At 43.1% G+C, this 21,203-nt stretch overlaps 1 protein-coding gene across 1 annotated transcript in view; it reads left to right on the forward strand.

Annotated features, from left to right (window-relative positions):
* ADAMTSL1 (ADAMTS like 1) overlaps positions 1-21,203 on the forward strand; it is a 368,021-nt gene that overhangs the window by 206,420 nt on the left and 140,398 nt on the right. Inside the window, exon 15 of the mRNA XM_081151642.1 lies at positions 2,954-3,083. Within this exon, the coding sequence (XP_081007768.1) occupies positions 2,954-3,083 (130 nt within the window). The remainder of the gene's footprint in view (positions 1-2,953; positions 3,084-21,203) is intronic.

Genomic DNA, 21,203 nt, shown 5'->3' on the forward strand with positions numbered 1-21,203 from the left:
GGTTTAGAAGGCCCTTCCTAGTGCATATATTAGCCTTTTTGGAAAGAACACAAACTGGATGAGCTAACTTCTCACTTCCTGGCCTGACTCCCCTGGGCCAAGTATACTATGAACTTGCAGGTGAAGTCCTCGCATTTCCTCCCTCCTCCAGCTTCCCACACTCCCCATTCCCAGGCAGCTCCCTCACTCCATGTTCCTTCCTGCAGGCATCCCATTCCCACCTCCCCTTAGCCTAAATTGCACACTATGCTTAGAATGCCCTGCCCTTTAGGCATTTCATTCGTCAGGCCTTTTGGGCATTTCGTTCATCAGGCCACAAAAATTTATTGTGTTGACTACAGGGCTGGTCCCAAATACTCCTTTATTATGACAGAGCTCTGTCCTTCCTTTCCCCCTCCATCCCGAGCCCCACCTAAAAATGCTAAGGCAACTGGCCCCTATGGCAATAGACATTTAGCTCATAGTGTTGCAGAGGCCCAGTACATTGTTTTATAATATGCTAGATTAGAATTGAGTAACTAAAATGCTGCTTAATTTTGCATTTATTCACCTCGAAGGTGATTTATGTGTGTGTGTGTGTGTGTGTGTGTGTGTGTGTGTGTGTGTATATATATATATATCCTGAGGCTATTTTTCCATTGCTTTTAGATAGAGTGGAAGGGGGAAGAAGTGGGGCAGAGAGAGAGAGAGAAACATTGATGTGAGAGAGACAAATCTATTGGTTGCCTCCCACAAGCGCCCCACCAAGGCCAGGGAATGAACCTGCAACCGAGGTACATGCCCCTGATCAGGAATCGAACCCACAACACTTCAGTTCACAGACCGACACTCTAACCACATAGCCACACTGTCCACACTGAGCCACGCTGTCCATGACTCATAATGTACTTCTTAATATAACCACAGCTCTACATTCTGTATGGAATTGTTAGCCTCATCCAGTGCCTTGTGCCAGACCATTCCAATGGGAAGGATCAGGGATGATATCAACCATTTCTTATGAAATGTTTTGCTGTATCATCATAGCATGAATTTCAAATGGCTCATCCCAGCTGGAACCAAGAGAAACACCCTATGGTCAGCATTACAGAATATGATGGAATAGCTTGAATGTCTCATATAAAACCCAAACTCTCCATTCTGAATTGGTTGTGATATATTTGAATTAAATTTTGAAGTTTATACAAAACTTAGAAAAAAGAAAATTTACATTCATGGCTACAGGGTAAATACTGTTTCTGATTTTTTTTAAATATTTTATTTATGACACTTAATAGGAAGAAAGAAAGGTGATATGGATTCTGGCTTTAAAATGTCACTTTTTGACTGATGGTCTCATGACCTAAGCCAATGTAAAATCATCTTAGGAAGCATTAGCCTATTGATTGGGGTGATAACTTCTTGGAGAAACAGGGTAGATAGAAGGAGGGAAGCAACAGAGCTAAATAGTGATTGGTCAGTTGTACTGTATTGGGTACTAATTGCAAAGCAATGCAGAAAATAAAAATAAGAAAATACACAGGTGGGCAAAAGTAGGTTTATAGTTATGAGTACACGAAACACTGTTCTTGTATTATTTATTATAGTATTATTTATTTGTATTACAACTGTAAACCTACTTTTGCCCACCCCTGTATATGTGTATTTAAATATAAAACTAATTCTATGGACTGTCACATACTCTGCTGTAGCTATATACATATGTTTAACTACAGATAGTTATCTTTAGATATACAGATCTTATACACATAGCTATGTATGACTAAAAGCATAGTATCAAGAATGTTCCATCTGGCCTGTTCCTTAAACTAAACTCTGCTGAAATGATTCCAGACAAATGTGTAGGCTATTCCCAAAGATCTCCAGCAGATATAACAGCCTCTGAGTGCCTTTAAATGTTAATGCTGCCGGCCACTAAGGCTCCAGTGCTGAGGCACAGCTTCAGGTATGTCAACTGTGTGAACTTAGCAAGTCTTTCCACCCATCCAAGCTTCTGTTTTCTGAGCTGCAAACGGGGGATAAAAGTCACGCTTTCCTCGTGGAGTTGTTGAGAAGATTGGATGATGTATGTCAAGCTCTTAGCCTTACACCTGGCTGTTAATGTGCAACCTGTGGGGCTGGACTATTATTATGACTGTGGGCACCGGAATGAAAAGTCTGGTCGGGTGACGTAACAACCTTACCCGGTTCAATGCTGCTTTGCTCCATGAAAGTCTCCGTGACAGATCCTCCCCAGCACCTTAGAGGACCTGCCAAGCAACCTTGTGCCCGTCACTGCTCAAACTCCTGTTTTACTAGCTCTGAGTCAGGGCCATGCAGGTGTCAGTGGGAGCACTGCTTCCGTGGGTGTATAGAAGATTGTCTTCCATGGGTGCAGTCATTAAGCATCTTACTCTCTTTTTTTTTGTTCTAAAAGAACTGTCCTAGATCACTGAAAAAAATGAACCAGAATCAAAAGGGAACCAGCAAAAACTGGAGTGCTGGATGTGAGGCCACAGAGGACAGCAGTTTATAGATCGCTGGATATTAAAACATGGCTCTTGGCCTCCCTTCCAAATACAACAGTCTCCTGATGATTAAAATGTAACGTGCAAAGGTCCTGGGGCCATTTTTTGTCATCATGCTCTCCTTCTGCATTATATTATCATAGTTCGGCATTGGCAGCTCTAGAGCCCGGTGGCATTTTTTAAAGCACTTCAACAGTACTGCTAGCAGCCTGTCCTCTCAGGGGAGTCACACTCTTCAAGGGGCACACGTCCAGAGGCGCTAGCTTATGTGTACTTCTCCCAGACCGAGCGATGTTTGACAAGATGGGTAGTCCTGGGCTTTACGCTGCTGTCTCTGACATGTGGCAAGAGTCCTACCTACCCCGGCGACCTCCGCCAGCTGCCCTGTCGATACTTCATCAGCCACACAACACCCACCCTGGCCTGACAGTGTGATTTGTACACAGGTGTCCAGGAGGCCGTGGTGAGCTGCCTGAACAAACAGACGCGGGAGCCTGCTGATGAGAACCTGTGCGTGACCAGCCGCCGGCCCCCAAAGCTCCTGAAAGCCTGCAGCCTGGACCCCTGCCCATCAAGGTAACAGGCATGTTGCCTGCCGGCCTTGCTGCCCAGGAGCGTGTTCGGAGCTAGGCGTGTCTGTCCATGGGCAAGACCAGAACGCTTATTGTTACCCAGTGTTTTGAAAACCAATTAGCATCAGTTCAAACTGTGAGTCAAATCCACTTAAATTTAATTGAAACCAGGGCTTTGGAATTCCAGCCCAATGGTCATGCTCAGGGTCCAGGAGGCTCCGTGCACTGAAGCAAGTCCCGTGGCATGGCTGGGATGTGCACGTGCCGCGTGGCAGCTTTCTCCTGGGGGGCATATGAACTGACCGCAGACTTCATGGTCTCTGCCACCTTTTAGCCTGTGTCCCGAGCCCTCACACCACAGTGGTGGATTGGCTCACAGAGCATCTGGGTGGTATAATTGATCCACTGTAAATCTTATGCACACAGCAGGCAGATTCATTATAGCATGCTCTGGGGTGTATGTGTGTCATTTCACATGCATAAAATCAATTAGAGCATTTTATTGTTCAGCCCTGCCTGGGTCTCATTATTACCCAACCTTGGGTCTAAGTCAGTCAATCCAATCACTGCCTCAGTCCACACAATTTTATGGTGTCTTGAGAGACTTGCCTTCTGACACTTCTTTGGAGCAAATCTCTGTAGAAGCTAAACCATCTCATCTATGATTCTGGTTCTAAAGGGAGATGTTTAAGGAACCAAAGCCAGACTTTCAAGTTGGCTGATGGGATGAAGAATGGTACTAGATAAGGAAATGTCCTAGACATGAAGGGGAATGCTGTTTCTGAATGGGATCTCTTCTCTTTCTGCAAAGTATCCTGTAAGAAGCCAGATGTTGTCTTCAGGAATTAGCAGTAATTTGCTGATCAACTTGATGCTGTTTGTCTCATTTCTCAGCAAACTAGGTGCCTTCCTTTCTTTGGGACTTAAAGGGTATTGCTTACAGGCCTCCTCAGATAAGATCAGGGCACAGCCTCACAGTGACACTCCTGCTGGTCACCAGAGTTGGTCTACATATTGATCTGAATGGTGGGCCTGGATTCCCCTTCCAAAGGCAGAAGTGAGGAGGGCTACTAGTGCCATATTCTCCAAAGGAACCAGGAAATCAGTGCTGCTTGGAGCACCCCACTCATGAGAATGGCAGCCAGTAAAACAGAGTCAAGGGCTCGACCCAGAAAAGCTAGATCCAGTACGTGGAATACTGAGAAACCTCTTTTCTGTTTCTACCTGACCTAAATTTACATCTCGGTCCTAACCTCACTGTTCTCTAGTTGGGTGAACCTAAGACCTAATTACATGGGCAAGGGGTATAAACCCCTTCTACTTGACAGTGTTGTACCCACCTAGGAAAAAGCTGAGTGGTTTCGGCATGGACAGCCGGCTAGGGCCTGGGCTAACACAGAGCCCTGGTTTCCCATCCTAGCTCTGTTACCACTAGCTGTGTGGCATTAGGCAAGGTGCCTGCCCTTTCTGTTTCCACATCTGCAAAATGGTCTGAGGTCACCACATCCTGCTCAAATATCCTCTGAGTCTTCATTCTTCTGATTATTTTGTAGACAGAAGAATGAAGGCTACTGCTGCTGCTTTATTGTGCTGATCATTGATGTCATTTCTGTCTGCTTATTTACTATCACTTTAAAAACAAGCATCAGTTTCTTTCTAACCACATTCCAGGGTTGTAATGACATCCAAATGCTGGGATGAGCTGAAGCAATGTGGAGGAGTCAGTACCTGGGGCTAACTGGAAATCTGGGATTTGGAGCCACTAAACCCGTCCTTCCTGGGGCAGCAGAAGCAATAAGACACAAGATGTTACTTTTCGCCTTCCAAGTATTGGCGATGGTCAAATTAGATGAGCTTAATTTATATTGACTCCCGGACAAGAACTCTTGTTACGCTTAATTTGATTTCATTTGCTCCAGAGACGCTCGGTGCTTTGATTTTCCACTGGCCAGTTGTCAGACTGACAGGCAAGGCCTCTCTTATTGGGCACAGCCAGGGATTTCTTGGGCCAGCCATACACAGATGAGCATTTGTAAGTTGATGGTAATTAAAACAACAACGTGGGGGCACCACATGTACAGTGAACTGGTATGACTTGCTCTCTTTGTCCTGTCAAAGAATCAAAGCAGATTTTCATCTTAAAAATGAAAACGTGTGGAGGTGAACTCCTATGGAGTATTTCACTATGACATCAAGAGGGGAAAAATCTCTCTTTCTAGAGGTTGGTGTAAAATGTATATGAAAGAGAAAGTGTGTTTTGTAGGGGCATAATAGTGTGGTGGTGTTTTCTCAAACAACTTGTGTTCAGTTGGGAGTAATTTAAATCTTTAATTCACAGAAATTCTTATTGTGCATGGATCAGTGTTTCCTGCACATTTAGGGTGTCCTCTGCTGAACCCCAAGTTTCTATACACTGTCTTTTGGGCTCTTCGTCTGTGCTGATGTCCATGTGCTCAAAAAAGCATAACATTTCCCGTAGGACATACAGAAATGCTGTTTCAAGTCTTGGTGACTGGGCTCATGTCTCTGAGAGGAGGCCTCTGGTTAAGTAGCTTTCCCTAGCAGTTGTCAGTTCTACTGAACACCAGTTGGGAAGTCGCTTTTGCTCTTCTGTGTCGTCAGAGTTGTCAGATCACCAAGTAAATACCAAGGCCCCACAGCATGTCCTGTCTGCACAGTCTCTCCAGGATTACCCATCCCTTCTCCCGACTTACTCTGTGTGAATGGCAGAGCTGGTATCAGAAGCACATGTCCAACTTTCACCAGGTCCAGTCAGTTGTGTTCTCACACCTAGCTGTTCACAGCAGGAAGGGTGTATTCTCAAGCTAGAGATACTCTCCTGCTATTGCCTTTGTGTGCGTATATGAGCATACGCACTAACTGCCTGCATTTTTTTTTAGCGCACTTTAAAAATAGCAGTTATCTGTTGAAGAGAACTATATTTTAAAGTCCTTGCTATCAGCTTTATGTCCAACTCCTCTCTCTACAACGAATGCCTAGTAAAATGTCTGACACACAGCAGGGGCTTATTAAGTGTTTACTGAATAAATGAGTATAAAGGACTGGGCTAAATTTATAAGTAGTAGTGTTTAGACTCTATTATTAATGCTAGCTGGGAAGACCCAGTGCTGTCTGCTCTCAATCCCCCTTACCCCCTCTCTCCACCTACCAGATGGTACTGAAATGCCATTATTAGAGTCCCTTCCTTCAGTTGAATGCTTTAAATACCAATTTAAAATATAAATAGCCTTAGGGTAAGTAACCCTTTATGTTAGCAATCACATATGGCAAAGTATCCTCAAAATAAGACTAGGAAGGCAAGCTTTAATACAAGGAATTTGGACACAATTACTGAATGAATTGTTAGCTTTGCCCAGAAAGGAGTTCACTCATTGGGAGAGATGGAAGGTAGTGTGTGTCATGAGGGCAGGTGTTAATCTCTTAACAACCTTGCCTAAAATTGGCCAGAAGAAATTAGGATTAATTTTGCTTGTGAGCTGAAAGTGAGAATTTTACATCAAAGTTGATAGCATAGACGTTATCCTTACAAGGAAGAAAAAGCATTGCAGGCACCTTCACCACCATCTGAGTAACTTGTGTCCGGAAGCCCCACCACCTTGCCAGCCTTCACTAGTGGGTTAGACCAGCTTATGGGAGGAATATCCAAAAGGGAGCTAAGATCAGTCATTAGGAAAGAGGTCAGCCTCCTGTTCCCAGTGAGAAAGCTTTCTGAGTGTTAGAGCAACTATACAAGTAATACATGAATATTCTCGTTCTTTAAAAGTCAAGCATAGCAGAAGTGATCAAGAAAGAAAAGCGTATGCTCCCCTTTCTCCACCATGCTCTATAGTTCTCCCTTCTTATCGCCAAAGATAACCACTCTTATTGGTTTGGTACCGTTTTCTATGAATTTATATCCATATATTAACACATACAAACACACAAGGTTTTCTTCCCTTTGTAAATGGGGTCATATTTCTATCTTGTTCAGCAACTTGAGTTTTTCACTCAGTTAATGTGCACTAAGGACCTTTCCATCCCTGAGACCAAAATAAAAACCTGCGGGCAGGTTGACACCTGTGTTCCAGTTCTGCCGTGTCATGTTTAGCTGTGTGACCTTCAAGAGGTCATATACCTTTTTGGATCCTCAGATTCTTCATCTCTAAAAAAGGATCATTGTAGGCACTCAGAACAATTAATATTCTTCTCCTTCCCCTTCATTTCATGGTGAGAAATACTTTATTTTTAAATAAAACCATGTTTTGTGTTCAGAACTTAACTCAAATTTGATTAGTTTGTTCTCTTATTCAACGAAGGCTTTACTGACCATCTCCCTGGTTTATACTAGCAATGACATGAGCAGCCCAAGGAAAGCCAGAAACCACTACCTTAAGAAAGGGGGAAAAAAGAGTACGACTGTTATTAATTATAAGCATTTGATAGCTTGGCCAGTGTGTGTTGAAAAGATTTGGTAAACGTACCTGGAGGAGGGGAAAGAAGTAAGCAATGAAAGCCAGATGGCTGAAAATGAAGGAAATTCCAGGCAATTTCTGCAGCTTTGTTCTAACATACTTTTTAAACTAAACTTTTATTTTTCTGCAACAGAGAACAGCTGAGTGGTACAGAACAGATAAACAGTAAAGGTTGGGGGGGGGGAGCTCATAATTCCAGGAACATTACTTGGTTTCTGACCCCCACCCCACCTCAATCTCTTTTCTCAGACCTAGGGTGGTTCCTAGAACCAGTGAGAGCTACAAAAGAAGTTTGAGAACCTCGATTTGATATGAGAGAGTTAAGAAAAACATCTCAGAGGTCACAGAGTCTCCTCTATTAAAGCAAACTGCAGAATGCCAATTTCATTGTACACTAACAAAAGCCATGCGCACTAGCACCAAATGATTTCCAATTTCTGATTCTCTTTTATATTCTCCTGCAATGGCTTGAGCAGAAGGTGCTGCCTTTTTACACAACCACGCTTTAATTTATTTGTTGGAGCTTTCAAAGCTTTGCAGCCACCTTCCCCTTTGACGACTTATTTTAAGGTTTCTGTTTCAACATGCTCTCTAAATATTGGTCTATCTTCTGCTGTGTTCCCAAAGTTTCCATATGCTGCCTTTTGGCTCTGTCCATACTAACTTTTAAGTGCTTAAAGCAAAAGCACACCAAAGCTCACTGGCGTCCACAGAAATTGAGTCCAGATTTGGAGGCCATACTCAGGCGCCTTCAGAGAACTAATGCTATTACTATTGTCAGTCTCCTTGGTAAACCCAGATGCGTAATTACACTGCCTCTCTCTTTTCTTCCACTGATGGACAAGTTACAACAGAGGAACCTGCCAAGACCTGTTTCTTAACTATTGGACCTGATTGGCCCCATGGCAGCCTCTGTTATTCCTCTACCCAGGAATGTGTTGGCCCAGTGATCAGAATTGTCCCCAGCAGCATTTTGACATCAACAAGAGTAAATGTCACATGTATTCTTTCCTCAGGGCTTAAATCTTTGTTTCTCCTAAAGACAGCCCTTTTTCTGGTTACACATCACCTGTTCGATCAGACTCAAACTTCTGTGAAATAAGCTTTGATGATATTAGAAATCACTCTGCGTGCATAGATTCAATTTTTGGCACAAATCTAGGGTAAAAATCAAAGGACTGGATCTACTTTCCCATCGTGTCACCTGAAAGCACAAATGACTTGTTCTAAAAAGGGAGAAACATCAGCTTTAGGTAAATCCATTCAGTTAAGTCCTGAGAGGGAAGCTTTCCTGGTTGTTAACATCTATGTAATTGGACAGCCCCTTAGACCACATAATTCTGCCTGGACTCTGGGAAAGTCCTTATACAGACCATTGACTGAAGTTAACCTTATGCACAAAAAATATGGCAGAAAGTGTTTTACATCTCAATTCAGTAAAAAATAAAAATGCATCAGGCATTTTCATGTACACAGTCTGCTTGTATTTGGTCCTCAGAGATGACTAGAAGACAAAACCCTGTCCTAAAGGAGTTATCACTTAATGAAGGAGGAAGGTTTCCCAACAGTAACTGCTGTGAATGAGACAAGCACGGGACTCAGGGGGAGCCTGAGGCTAAGGGAAGGCTTCCTGGAGGAGGCAAGGCCTGTGCTGAATCATAAGGCATGAGTAGGAGTTACCCAGGTGAAGAAGAGGAGGACAGATGTTGCAGGAGAAAGGGAAAGCACAAGAAATGGAAGCTAGTGTTAGAGGCTGGCCAGGGGCCAGATCCGGGACAGCCCAATGTGCTAAATGAAGTTGTTTGGACTTTATGTCCTTTAGCCAATGGAGAACCATTGAAGGGAGTTAAACAGGGAAGTGGAAGAGCAGATTTGCTTGGAGAATGTTGCCTCTGGCTGCTCTTCCAACAGAGCTAAAGTGGTAATAGTGGCTAACTTTTGTATTATAGGCATGCCCGCTTTTTCTCATGTACAATCCCAATACATAGTGTGCTCTGTGTGATGTAGACCATTATATTTTCATTGAAGTTAATACTAACTCTTGCATACAGTAATTCCGTATGCTCCCATGATCGACCCAGTGTGATGTGGACTCAGCCTGTCCACCTGGCAGGAGAATAGAGCCCCAAGTAGGATATCGTAAAGGAAGTAATGCGAGGTGCAGCTGGGCGATCCCCGAGGCCTTTTCCAGCTCTAACATTCTGGGATTCTTTGAAGGTAATGATAATTATCCACAGAGTTGAAGCTTTTCAAGAAAGAGAGAAAAAGTAAATTCTATTAGAAAAATACCTGAGTCAGATTTAAGTCCTGAAGACAACGCACCTCTGTTAGTCACAAAACAGGAACTGGCTTTAACTATAAATTAAGGAGCCATGAGAAGTCTACAGGGAACAAGACTTACATTTTCATAAGAAAAATCTAGGCAAGAGCATCCAGGCAGCAGGGAGGGGAAAACACTGAAATGATGAACGTATTTATAACACCTTACTAGTGTTTGTCCATGTGTAAAAGGATACAAAATAACCTGCATCCCTCCATGTAGATGTTTATAGTGCCCTTTAATATGACTAGAATTTCTCTCCATTCAACCTCCATTAACAAATATTTATTGAATGCCTACTTCATGCCAGGCAGTGATGAACAAACCCACTTTATTTCCTGAATCAGGGTTTTGGGAATGGTCTTGGGGAAGCCATTACATTTTTTTAAATCTTGGTTACTTTAAGTGCTGCCCTCCTGAAGATAGTTATTAAACCAAACAGCCTCCTGCGTTCCTCTCCGCTCCAAGAGCTGACTTATCTACACCAGTCATCAATCCCATGGCTTGTGAGCACCACGGGGATGGAAATATCACCACCAGGTAGCTTTCTGCTGTGGATATGGTGAGAACACATTGGAGTTTTACAGTTCAAACATCGTCCAGCTTACAAATCAATCAACAGAAGTGGAGACTCCCAAAGTAAATCTTTCTACTTTCTACTATAATCCAGTGTTTCAAAGGGCAAGCAATGATTTGGCCAAAGCTTTGAGATGAAAATCATTGCTTCCTAAGTGTACCCAATGGCTTCTTTGGAGATTTTGAAAGAAGGCCTTTTGCACAATTGGAGATGAAGAGCTTTTCTATGACCTTAGTGTTAGGAATCTGCTATGTTCCTTGAACTTGGAAAGCAAAGTAAGAAAAAGACTGGAGAAAGAGATGGAGAAAAAGAGATGTTTAAGCAACATGAAAATGAGGGAGTGAAAAAGGAAATGCTCCACTTTGTGCCCAGTAACCTAGGGGATGCAGTTCAGAAGCAGTTCACCCTTCTGGTAATACTACCCCTGTCATGGTGCCAGCCAAGGTCAGGCAGTTCTTAGGTCATCTGCCACGGTCACAGAAAGATCTGTGACAAAGCAGAGCCCAGCCAACCACCGCCTTTCCTGTGGCGAATCAGCATTCTCTCTCTATTCTTGTCTTTGCCATTCTTATTTCTTCCTCATTTTGCCTAATTACCTTTCCCAGGGCTGCAGGACATTTTGGTGTTTGTGATAGTGACACAATAGAGCCTACAATGATTGTTGTTAGATTAGCACAGCTCCCAGACCCACCAGATGCTCATTGCTTTCTCATGGGGCTTCCGATTTCACTTGTGGAGTGACTATCCTTGAGGCCCAGAGAGATGTGGACACAGACCAGAGTCTGTGTGCTGGGACAGCCACAGGTGGTGCATTCCCTGTAACTCACTGCTGTTGACTCTGGTTTCTGAGTGGTCAGATATAAATGCCTTTCCCACTGGGCAGAGGTCGCTACTCGTGTGACTCAAGCAAACAGGGCTCTCTACCCAGGGTGCATAGGACTTGACACTTATTCCACTGTTAGCAGTGGGGTTAGAAACTGAAGCCGTGGTTTACTCTGATGATGTGCATGCCTCTGGAAGAGGTAGCTCATTACCATCTTAGCATGATTTTTTAAAAATCAGACACCATATTTTTCCTAGCAGGGATCTTAGCAACACTTGGAAATGGGGTGACTTCAGGACAAGAACCTAAAGGGGACTTGGCAATGCCAAAGCTAAATAGTCCCCATCAGGAATAGGGACACTGCTTGGAATAAGGGAGGAATCATGGGTTTTGCAGTCAAACAGATGTTGGCTCTCCCATTCGCCTTGTAGCCTTAGGCTGGCTACGTTAGCCTCTCTAGGACTCAGTTGTCCTCAACTGTAGACCAAAGATAATTGTTCAAACCACAGAAAGGGGTTATAAGGGTGATCATATACAGGGTGGGGCAAAAGTACGTTTACAGTTGTTCTTATGGAAAATAATATAATAATAAATAATAATACAAGAATAGATTTTGTTTTGCATACTCACAACCATAAGCCTACTTTTGCCCCACCCTGTATGTAAAGCCCTCAATCAGTTCCTGCCTCATATAGTAGCTGCTCAAGAAAATAGGAGTCTGCCTTCCCTCTTAGTTCCCTGTGCAGGAAACCATATGATATAAGAAGATCTTCATATCTATTTCATAGTCATTGCAATTCATTCCTAAATTTTCATAACCAGCTAGTGTGGGAGCAGAGAGAACGGGAGGCTTTGGATAGACCCTTGCTTCAAGCCAGCTTTCTACCCAGCTCACCAGATCCCTGAGGCAGTTCTAGAACAGGAAGCAGAGCAGCTGGTTCTTGTGGATTCCACCAGGCCTGCAAAAGGTAGCAGTTGTTGGGACATTCCATTGGACTTTAACACCTAATCCAATAAGGTGTGTTTTTTTAAGAAGAGTAATGAGATGATGAAGTGGGATCAGGGGAGACAGGGTCCAAATATTCCTAGAAAGTTAATATCCTGTGTGACAAGGCTGAAGGAAGGAAGGCCCGTGGGCAAGTGAGGTGTGAGTCCTGGAAGTGAGCAGCTGTGTGGTGATGGTCAGAAAAACCTGTGATGAGTCAGGAGGAAATCAGAAAGCTTATATAAATAATGTCATTCCTAGCCAGTTGTCTCCCCAAATACTTGCAGGAGAGAGGAGGAAAGGGAAGAAAGAAGAAAACAGAAAAGAAAGGAAAGGAAAGAAGTAAAATCCAACTCAGGGTGTAGATAAGGCACTGGCGCCCTGCACCTACACTCTTGCAAACCCTCACAGTCCGCCTTGGAGCAAGGTAGGGCTTCCCTAATAGCTTCCTTTTATTGGGAGCTTACAACATGCCAGTCATTGTCCTCATCACTTTACAGACACTATTTTGTTTAATCTTCCCCACAGTTCTGTGAGGATTTACTATTCCTATCCTAACTTTATAGCTGAGGAAACTGAATCTTTAAGGGGATTATGTCATTAGCCGGTGGCAGGTTCGGATCTGGAACAAGGGATGTTTAATTCCAAAGTTGTTACGAAAGAGTTTGCGTTTCAGTCTTTGCCTCTGTTAATGGTGTTTACACACCCTCTCTCCCCCAGCCCTTCCTCTCTCCTCCCCCGTCCTATTCTAGGCACTAAACTCCAGGCGTGGGAATTACGACAGTGAAAAGACCAGTCCTCCTAGTCCCATAGTAGCTTATAACCTGGTGAAAATCACCAACAAGTTAACAGGCTCTTCTTTTTTTTATCTTCAGCAGATAAGCTTCATCTCATACTCTCAGTTGCCAAGGGTAGAACTAGACTCTTGGCAAAAGCTAGTGCATAAGAGATAGTGAAAAAAATCATTCAAGTACACGCTTCTCAGGGCAAAGCCAAACATATAGGAAATGAACCATGCTAAACGAGAAACTGAGCAGACCTCAGTGAATGTCTTAAAATCCAATACTGAGTCATTAGGCAAAGCACTGAGCGCCTAAGAAAACATTTTTATAAAGAAACACTAAGTCATCCAGAGAGATGCAGCCTGGGCTTACGAATCTGGAAGACACTGGTGGCTGTCTTGGAGCTTTGCGTCTTTGCTCTGCCACTACTAACAACCACTGGCTTAGTTTTTGCTGAGCTGATGGCCTGTTCATGTTGTAAATTGCAAACACCATTTCTCCCTTACACACACACACACACACACACACACACACACACTTCTCTTTCCCCAGTTCCCCCAGTGCAACCCGGGGTCCCTGCCCTCTTTACTGCGCCACTCTCTTCTCTAACTCTTTCTAGTACCTCTCTCCTCTCTCCCCCAGAGACTTAATCCTAACCCCTTCTCCCTCTGACCACCCCAGTTCCCAGATGGCCCTTTTCTACCACTCGTGCAAGACCCAAATTCTTTCAATCCATTTTCTCCCAACTACCCCCGATTTATTCACTTCTACTCAGCTAAGCATTAGGAAAATAAAACTACCTAAGCAAATTCACACTAAGCTATAAATGACTGATTCCCCAGTCTTCCCTTTCAGCCTTAAGAGCATGGGCTTGGAAGTTGTACAAACCTGGGATAAAGTCCAGTTCATACAACTTACTTCCTTGTTGGTCTTGGGCAGATGGTTTAACTTTTCAGAGCTTCAGTTTCTTCATCTTTAACTCTGATCAATCTTGTGAGGATATGTATGCTAAGTGCTTAGCATATCACCTAGTACATATTAATTACTCAGTAAATAGTAACAGGTATTAGCTGTGATTTTTGTGTGTGTGTTTTCATTTAATTCTCTGAAAGGCTGTGCCTGGGTTGGGGCATGAGGGTGATTTGTGTACACTTAGGAAACTGTGGCTCTCACCTTTTTTCCTGAAGGAAGGGGCTGCCTGGTCTAAGCCCAGAATATCTGGTCCCTAATTATCTCCTTTTGTAAACTAGCTGCTGGCGGGACAGGGGTGATGGGGGCATTTTCTACTGGTTACGGGAAAATCCAGCCAGCTCAGTTCAGCAAACATTTATTAAATTCTTGCTGTGTTTTAGGCTCTGAAGAAGCAAGTCTAGTACACAGACAGGTCATCACAGAGCATAGTCACAATGTCCATAATAGATATGAATGACTCTCTTCTGGGAACACTGAGATGAATTACCTAATCCAGATGAGAGGCGACTCAGAAAAGGTGATCACTGAGCTGAGTCTCTTGTTCTCATAAATGTCAAAGTATTCTTTCCTAAAATTCTAATCAAACATGTTATTGGCATACTACTTACATATTCCTCCCAACGTCTCGATCCAGGTATTTCAAAGGCCCATAGGGCAAGTTTGTGTCGTGCCTTTAGTCCCCTCTCTATCCGATGAGCCTGACAATGCTTGATTCCCCTGTCTTATAAGAGTGTCTCTGGTTGCTCTCAGTTAATTACCAGGGAGCAGATACATTTATGTCCACAAGCATGTAATCGAATAGCAATTATCACAACTATTTCAAATGAGTAAGATTAATTTACTACCAGATTTATTGGATCGCTGTACCTTTGGATTACACTGGAACTTGAAGCCTGGTCATTTACCTGTAACTTCCATGTCCTCTCCAAGGTATCATATTGCCCTCAGGCAGCTCAATGGCTCAGGAGATTAGAGAGAGGGACCTAGAATATAGAGCAATGTGTTGTGTTACATCTTCAAGCAATGGTGGAGAACTGTGGGAAACAGAAGGACCACTTACTGATCTCATACATTCCCCAAAGCTGCCATTTCCCTCAGCTGTAAACTTAGGGTCAGTCAGCTCTTAGATTAATTTTGGAAAGCTTTCCGAGTTCTGTGAAACTTGGTGTTTTGTAAATATAAGATGCTGAATTATTACTTTCTCTTCATTTCTTCTTTTAAGCTACTGCTTCATCTCTTGCCACATGAAATACTTCAGAGGGTTGGTTTTTCAGGGCCCCATGATCTAATCAGTCTTCCAAATACTTGCTTATTGTGCAGATGTCATTGAAAGATTTGCTTAACACACAGAGACAGCAACATTACAGAGAGATCTCAGCTTGGGCATTGACACTCAAGTTGTTTTGAAGTTTAAGGAGTAAACAAAATGGAAATTTATACTCCGGCCTTGGTAAAAGCCCCACATGTCAAACATGGGTTTCTCCTTTCTTAGAGTCAAAGCGTATGTGGGAGGACTCTGTAGATCATTGCTGAGTATGTCCAGGGTGCTCTTTGAGAAATTGAATTAAAGTTCTTAATGATAGAAAATGAAGCTTATGCATCATGGATGCATTTACTGGGGAATTTTCTAGAAATATCTATATCTATATCTATATATGTCTATGGGTGGTCTATTGCTCACCCCACTCCCACCCATCTTCGACACTTTTCCTGCCCCAGCTCCTTTCCAACAATAGCAAGGCAGCAAATTCAAAGATTGCGATGCCCAGAGCTTATACAATTTTAATCTTCTCAAGCTCTGGAAAAATCACAGAAGGAAACTGTTATAAGCAAGGTATTTATTGATGTAAAATCCACCACAACTAGACAGATACCATTTATCAATGCTCTTTTTGTGAGAAAAATGATGCCAGAATTATGATGTGGGGAGAGGCTAATATGCAGCCAGATCTTCCTCCCAAAGTGCACCCCACTGTCAAGCTCAATTTTGTGGCTTTCTTTGGCACTAATAGTAGGCTGTTTGTTTGCATCTGTAGGGAGACAGTAAAATGACAGTTTGGGGGCCAGAAAAGCTCCCATTCCTCTCCTTTTTATGCTCTGTTACCTGCTAGGCACTTCCACTGTCCTTCTGGAGGTACATCCCAGGCACACCTAGCAACACCTTATGTGAAAATGGGCACTGTCATGAACTTTATCTTTCATTTAATGGAGGTTGACGATATAACTGACCCATGGTGGAGTGAAGTGAAACCACATGTGGGCTGGATTGACCTTCCCTTGATCTAGCAAAGAAAAGTGCTGTTTTCCAGCTCACCCTTGCATACTTAACTCCTCCAGGAGGGTAGTCCTGCAGAACAAGGTTGGCAGGAAGTAGACTACTTTTCATCACACATGGTCTTGCTACAGCTGTGTATCTATCTGGGTCTAGAAAGTGGGCCCATTGATTGTGTTCCTTTCTCTTCACATACAGAATTGTAATTGTTTTAAAATCTTAGGTACTTCATTATGATGTTTTTCTGCATCTTTTCATCCTCAGATGTGTAAAATTCCTCTTCTACTGTCTCTCTGAGCATAGGTAATCTCTAAATGTAAGCCTATCCCAACATTGATGCCAATTCTATAATTGTTTGTTACTTATCACATTTGGGAACCTCAAGTCCTCCACTATAGACAGACTAGTGTCTGAAAAAGATAGGTTTTCTGAACATCAGGTGTACATATTTGTTCAAGAGAACATCAGGTGTACATATTTGTTCAAGAGAACCCTCTCTACCTGAGAAGCCAATTAAAAAGGTGAAGTACAGGGTGATCTCCACTTCAAATCCCCGTGCTTGTGCTCATTGAAAGATAATGCTAATGAATCAGGAAACTTTACCTCAAGTCCACAGTCCTCAAGTAGCATTGGGAATCTGTGTTCACTGTGAGCAACAATTTTGCCAACCAGTTACTGAAAGCTGGATTCATTCACTTCTGTTGCTTGAGGGATTGTGGTCACATGAAGAACTTGGGAACCAAATTCTCATCACTTCCAGATCAGCTCTATAAACACTATTAATACTATCAGCAACAGAAGATCATAGGGCTTTAGTCTTTACACTCTACAAAGCCAGAGAGAGGCAAGGAGTTTGGCTGACAGACTTGTCTGGAATCTAAAAATTTGATACGTGAATCTCCCTCAGAGACTGGGGTTGTAGAATCCCAGGATGTAACTTTGTCTAATTCCCTCATTTTATCTGTGAAGAAAGAGAGGCCAGAGGTATTAAGTGACTTGCCCAAGTAGCCATGGCTAGCAGGGCTCAAACTAAAAGCTTAAAAAATAATAATATTCACTCATATAGTGAATCAGAATATGGGATCTAGAGCTAGATTTCTTGAGTTCAAATCCTGGTTCTGTCACTTATCAAGTTACTCAACCCTTCTTTGTTCTTGGTTCCTTTTCTGTAAGATAAAGATGAAATAATACTCTCCTCATAGGGTTCTGTGCAGATTAATGAGTTAATACATGTCAGGCACTTGTGAGTGCCTGGTTATTGAAGAATTGCTCTGTATACGAGTTCTTTGGTGCTAAAGATTCACAAAGAGCTGGAATCAGTGACGGAATAGGGGACCCAGATGGTCAAAGGTAGACATAATAGACTCCTAACTATGATAAGAAAGAATTTTCTTACCATACTGCTGAAAGACGTATTTATTCTTTCTCTATGCCTCATTCTCACTATAGAAATGAAGTGAGTGTTTTATGTACAGCTGGAAAGATACCAGTTACCTCAGGTAGAAATCTTTTGTCCTTTCCAAGGATATGCATATTGATCAATAAGAAAAGCATGCCTTACTCTTTGAGAGTGAAGAGAGGAGGGTAAGAGGTCAAGTGGGACATGAAAGGGAAAGAAGGAAAATAGCTGCATTCATAAAGCATGAGGAATTTTCTAGTAATTTACTGTGAATGAATGATAGTCAGGAGTTAGGAATCCAGCTGACCTCCATGTGGCATGAAGTAGAAACACTCTCCCCAGTTTTTTTGGAAGTCATATGGATTCCAGTGTTCTCGCTTAGAATGAAGTGATGGGGTTGCCCCACTGTTTCTATTTTGCTAACTGGAAAAGTGGATGATGTTCTCCGAGGATCGGAGGGCAGCTGGGGAATGTTCGGCTGCATGAAGCTAAACCGTTCATTATTGTAAGTGTAACATAAAACAAGCAAAATGGAATAGCAAAATAGTTCTCTTAATTTGGGTTTAATCTTAGCAATAATTCCAGGGAAACACAAATGGAGGGAAGAAACCCCACAGAGCCATTCTTTCTGTTGGCCTCTCTTGTGCATGAGAAATCATGTTACAACAACAATCACAGCAATAGCAATGATGGCAGCTGCCGTGTGATACTTTGCTCTCAGCACCTGTGCAAGCTGGAGGCCAGCAGGTGAGAGCACAGTTGAGAACTCTGGAGGCAGACCACTTGGGATTGAATCCTGGATCTCTTACTGACTCGCTGTGTGACCTTAGTCACTTTGCTCTAGTTAGCCCACATGTAAAATGGCAGAATAATAGTACCTCTATCTTAGGTTGCCATGAGAATTAAATGAGTTAGTACACGTCAACTTCTTACAACAGTACCTTGTACGTAACAAGCATCCAGTAACTGTCAGAAGCTGTTACTGAATTGTTGTCCCATTATACAGATAAAGAAGTTGACATTCAAAGTAGGTAACTTGCGCAAGGTTACAAAGCACAGGTTGGAGTAGATTCCAGTCCTGGTCTGTTGGAATCTGAAGTTCTGGGTCAGTGTGGATCTTTGATGTCATGCTCATGTTTCCCCTGCTTGATGAACACAGCTCAGGGAATTAGGGCAATTCATCAATACTGTTCAGATCCAAGTGTGTTTAAAAATATCGTTCCAGGGTTAAAAGCGCTAGGGATGAGTGAGCATCGCGGATAATCAAAAACAAATGAGAGATTTAATAAGCCAATATAAATGCTAATATGAAGGTTTAAATTTATTCAGACTTTAGCCTGGCAATAATCCCTTAACTCACCCTGAGATAACAAAACATCAAAGAGTAAAACATACATCTACTTAAACAGATCTTTGAACCTAACTTGAAAATTAATTTTAGGTCATTTTTGTGTAGTCAAATATGAAAACATTTGTGAAAGGCCTCACTCTTACTCCTCAAGTAAACACCCTCAGGACTAGAGAGAACAGGGCTGCTGCTCTCTGCAGCCTGTGGATAGAACATCTGTGTGAATAGAAACACTCCTGGTCTGCAAAAAGCAGGGGTGTGTGTGTGTGTGTGTGTGTGTGTGTGTGTGTGTGTTGGCACTGATGGAATTAATCACACCTTGCATCAATAGGCAGCTACTTCCTCTCCTGACTCCACAGATCAAACTGGAGACTGAGTCGGGGCAGTCTCTCCAAGAGAAACAGCTCTATCTTTTGTTTCCCTCTGCAAGCCAGGTTTGAGTTGAATTTATGGTCTATTGAACATGGTGGAAGACCTGCTTGAAGCATTTTGTCACCCTTTGCCATGGGCCTGCTGGAATTCTCACCTAGCCTGGCACCCCTTGGCCTAGATAGAAAGGGAACATGCTGAGCATTCAGCCCTCTCCTGATGAGGGGTGTGCCATTCAGCAGCGTCCTGGGGGCAATGAGTTTGAACTGTAGTGAGCTTGTCACTTTTATCATTAGGGCTTTGACTGCTCACAGTGCCTCTGTTTCCAAGGCTCCCTTACCCACCCATAATTCCACTAAAGAAAACAGAGGATTGAGAGCCAGAATTTTCCAGGACTTACTAGGCTTTCTGTTCAATATGCTTTCCAACCTCAAGCATGGAAATAGATAGGGTTCCCCAGATGCTTCATGCTTCCTTACGCCTCATTCTGCCTGATACCTTCTTCCTTTGCCTGGCCACCTCTTAGTCACCCTTCCAGACTCAGCCCAGTGCTTAGCTTAGCCGGTAGGTTAATATGTGCATGCCATAGATGTTCTTTCCCTCAGTTTCCATAAACTGTGGTTCCTTCGTCTGACTCAGCCCAGGAAGAAGCCTCACTCTTCCCATCTAATCCCTGTCTAATCTAATCACGCATTTAACAAATATTAACTGAGCACCCAGTAATAACAGTGCATATTAGCTAATGTTTCTAGAGCCCTTAATCTGTGCCAGGCACTGAGCTTAAGCCCTTAACCTAGATGTTCTTGCTTAAACCTCCTAAAGGCCATTTGCAGTGGGTATTGCTATTATTTCCATTTTAAATATGAATAAGTTGTTAAGTAACCTGCCCCAAATTATGCAGTTAGAGAGTGGCAGAGCTCAATTCATTCATAGATAATTCAATTCCAGAGCCCAAGGAATTGAATTATGTCCCAGTGCCGCCCAGAGCATCTGTGATGTGCCAGGCGCTGGAGTGGGTGCTGGAGAGAGGAAGAAGAATAGGTCAGAGCCATTGCTGCCCTTGTGTAGTGCAGAGCCTAGGGAGAGAGACAGACAAGGAGACAAATAGCTCCAGTGTAATAATGGGAGTGAGCCTGAGGGAAGGAAAGAATGCCCTGAGGAGGAAGGAGACAGTGTGCTGCAGAGAGAAAGGTCTAGTTCTGCCCAGTGGGAGGGATATCAGAAAAGTATTCAGACAGGCGGGGGATGCTTAGGATCCATCCTGAGAGGCAGAGGAGTTTGCCAGCCGGAGAAGAGGGGAACTCTTCTGCTGGGTACTCAGCCAAGCTCAGTGTGGGGCTGACCTGAGAGTAAAGCAGAGAGATACAGTCAGACTTCTTTGCAAAGCACAATACAGGCAGCCAAGGATTTGGCCTGTGGGTAACTGGGAGCCCACAGGTGTTTTTGTTTGTGTTTGTTTTTTAAATATATTTTTATTGATTTCAGAGAGTGGAAGGGAGAAGAGAGAGAGAAACATCAATGATGAGAGAGAGTCATTGATCGGCTGCCTCCTGCACACCTCCTGCTGGGGATCGAGCCCACAACCTGGGCATGTGCCCTGACCAGGACTCGAACCACGATCTCCTGGATCATAGGTCGATGTTCAACCACTGAGCCACACCAGCCGGGTGATAGATGTGTGTGTGTGTTTACAACCTTTATTTTGAAATAATTTCAGTTTTAAAATACTTGCAAAAAATAATACACAGAGCTCCCTTTTACCATCCCCTTAGTCCTATAGTTGTTAACATTTGGGAACCATTTGA

This window comes from Miniopterus schreibersii, assembly GCF_964146895.1.
Source record: "Miniopterus schreibersii genome assembly, chromosome: 11".
NCBI classification, from domain to species: domain Eukaryota; kingdom Metazoa; phylum Chordata; class Mammalia; order Chiroptera; family Miniopteridae; genus Miniopterus; species Miniopterus schreibersii.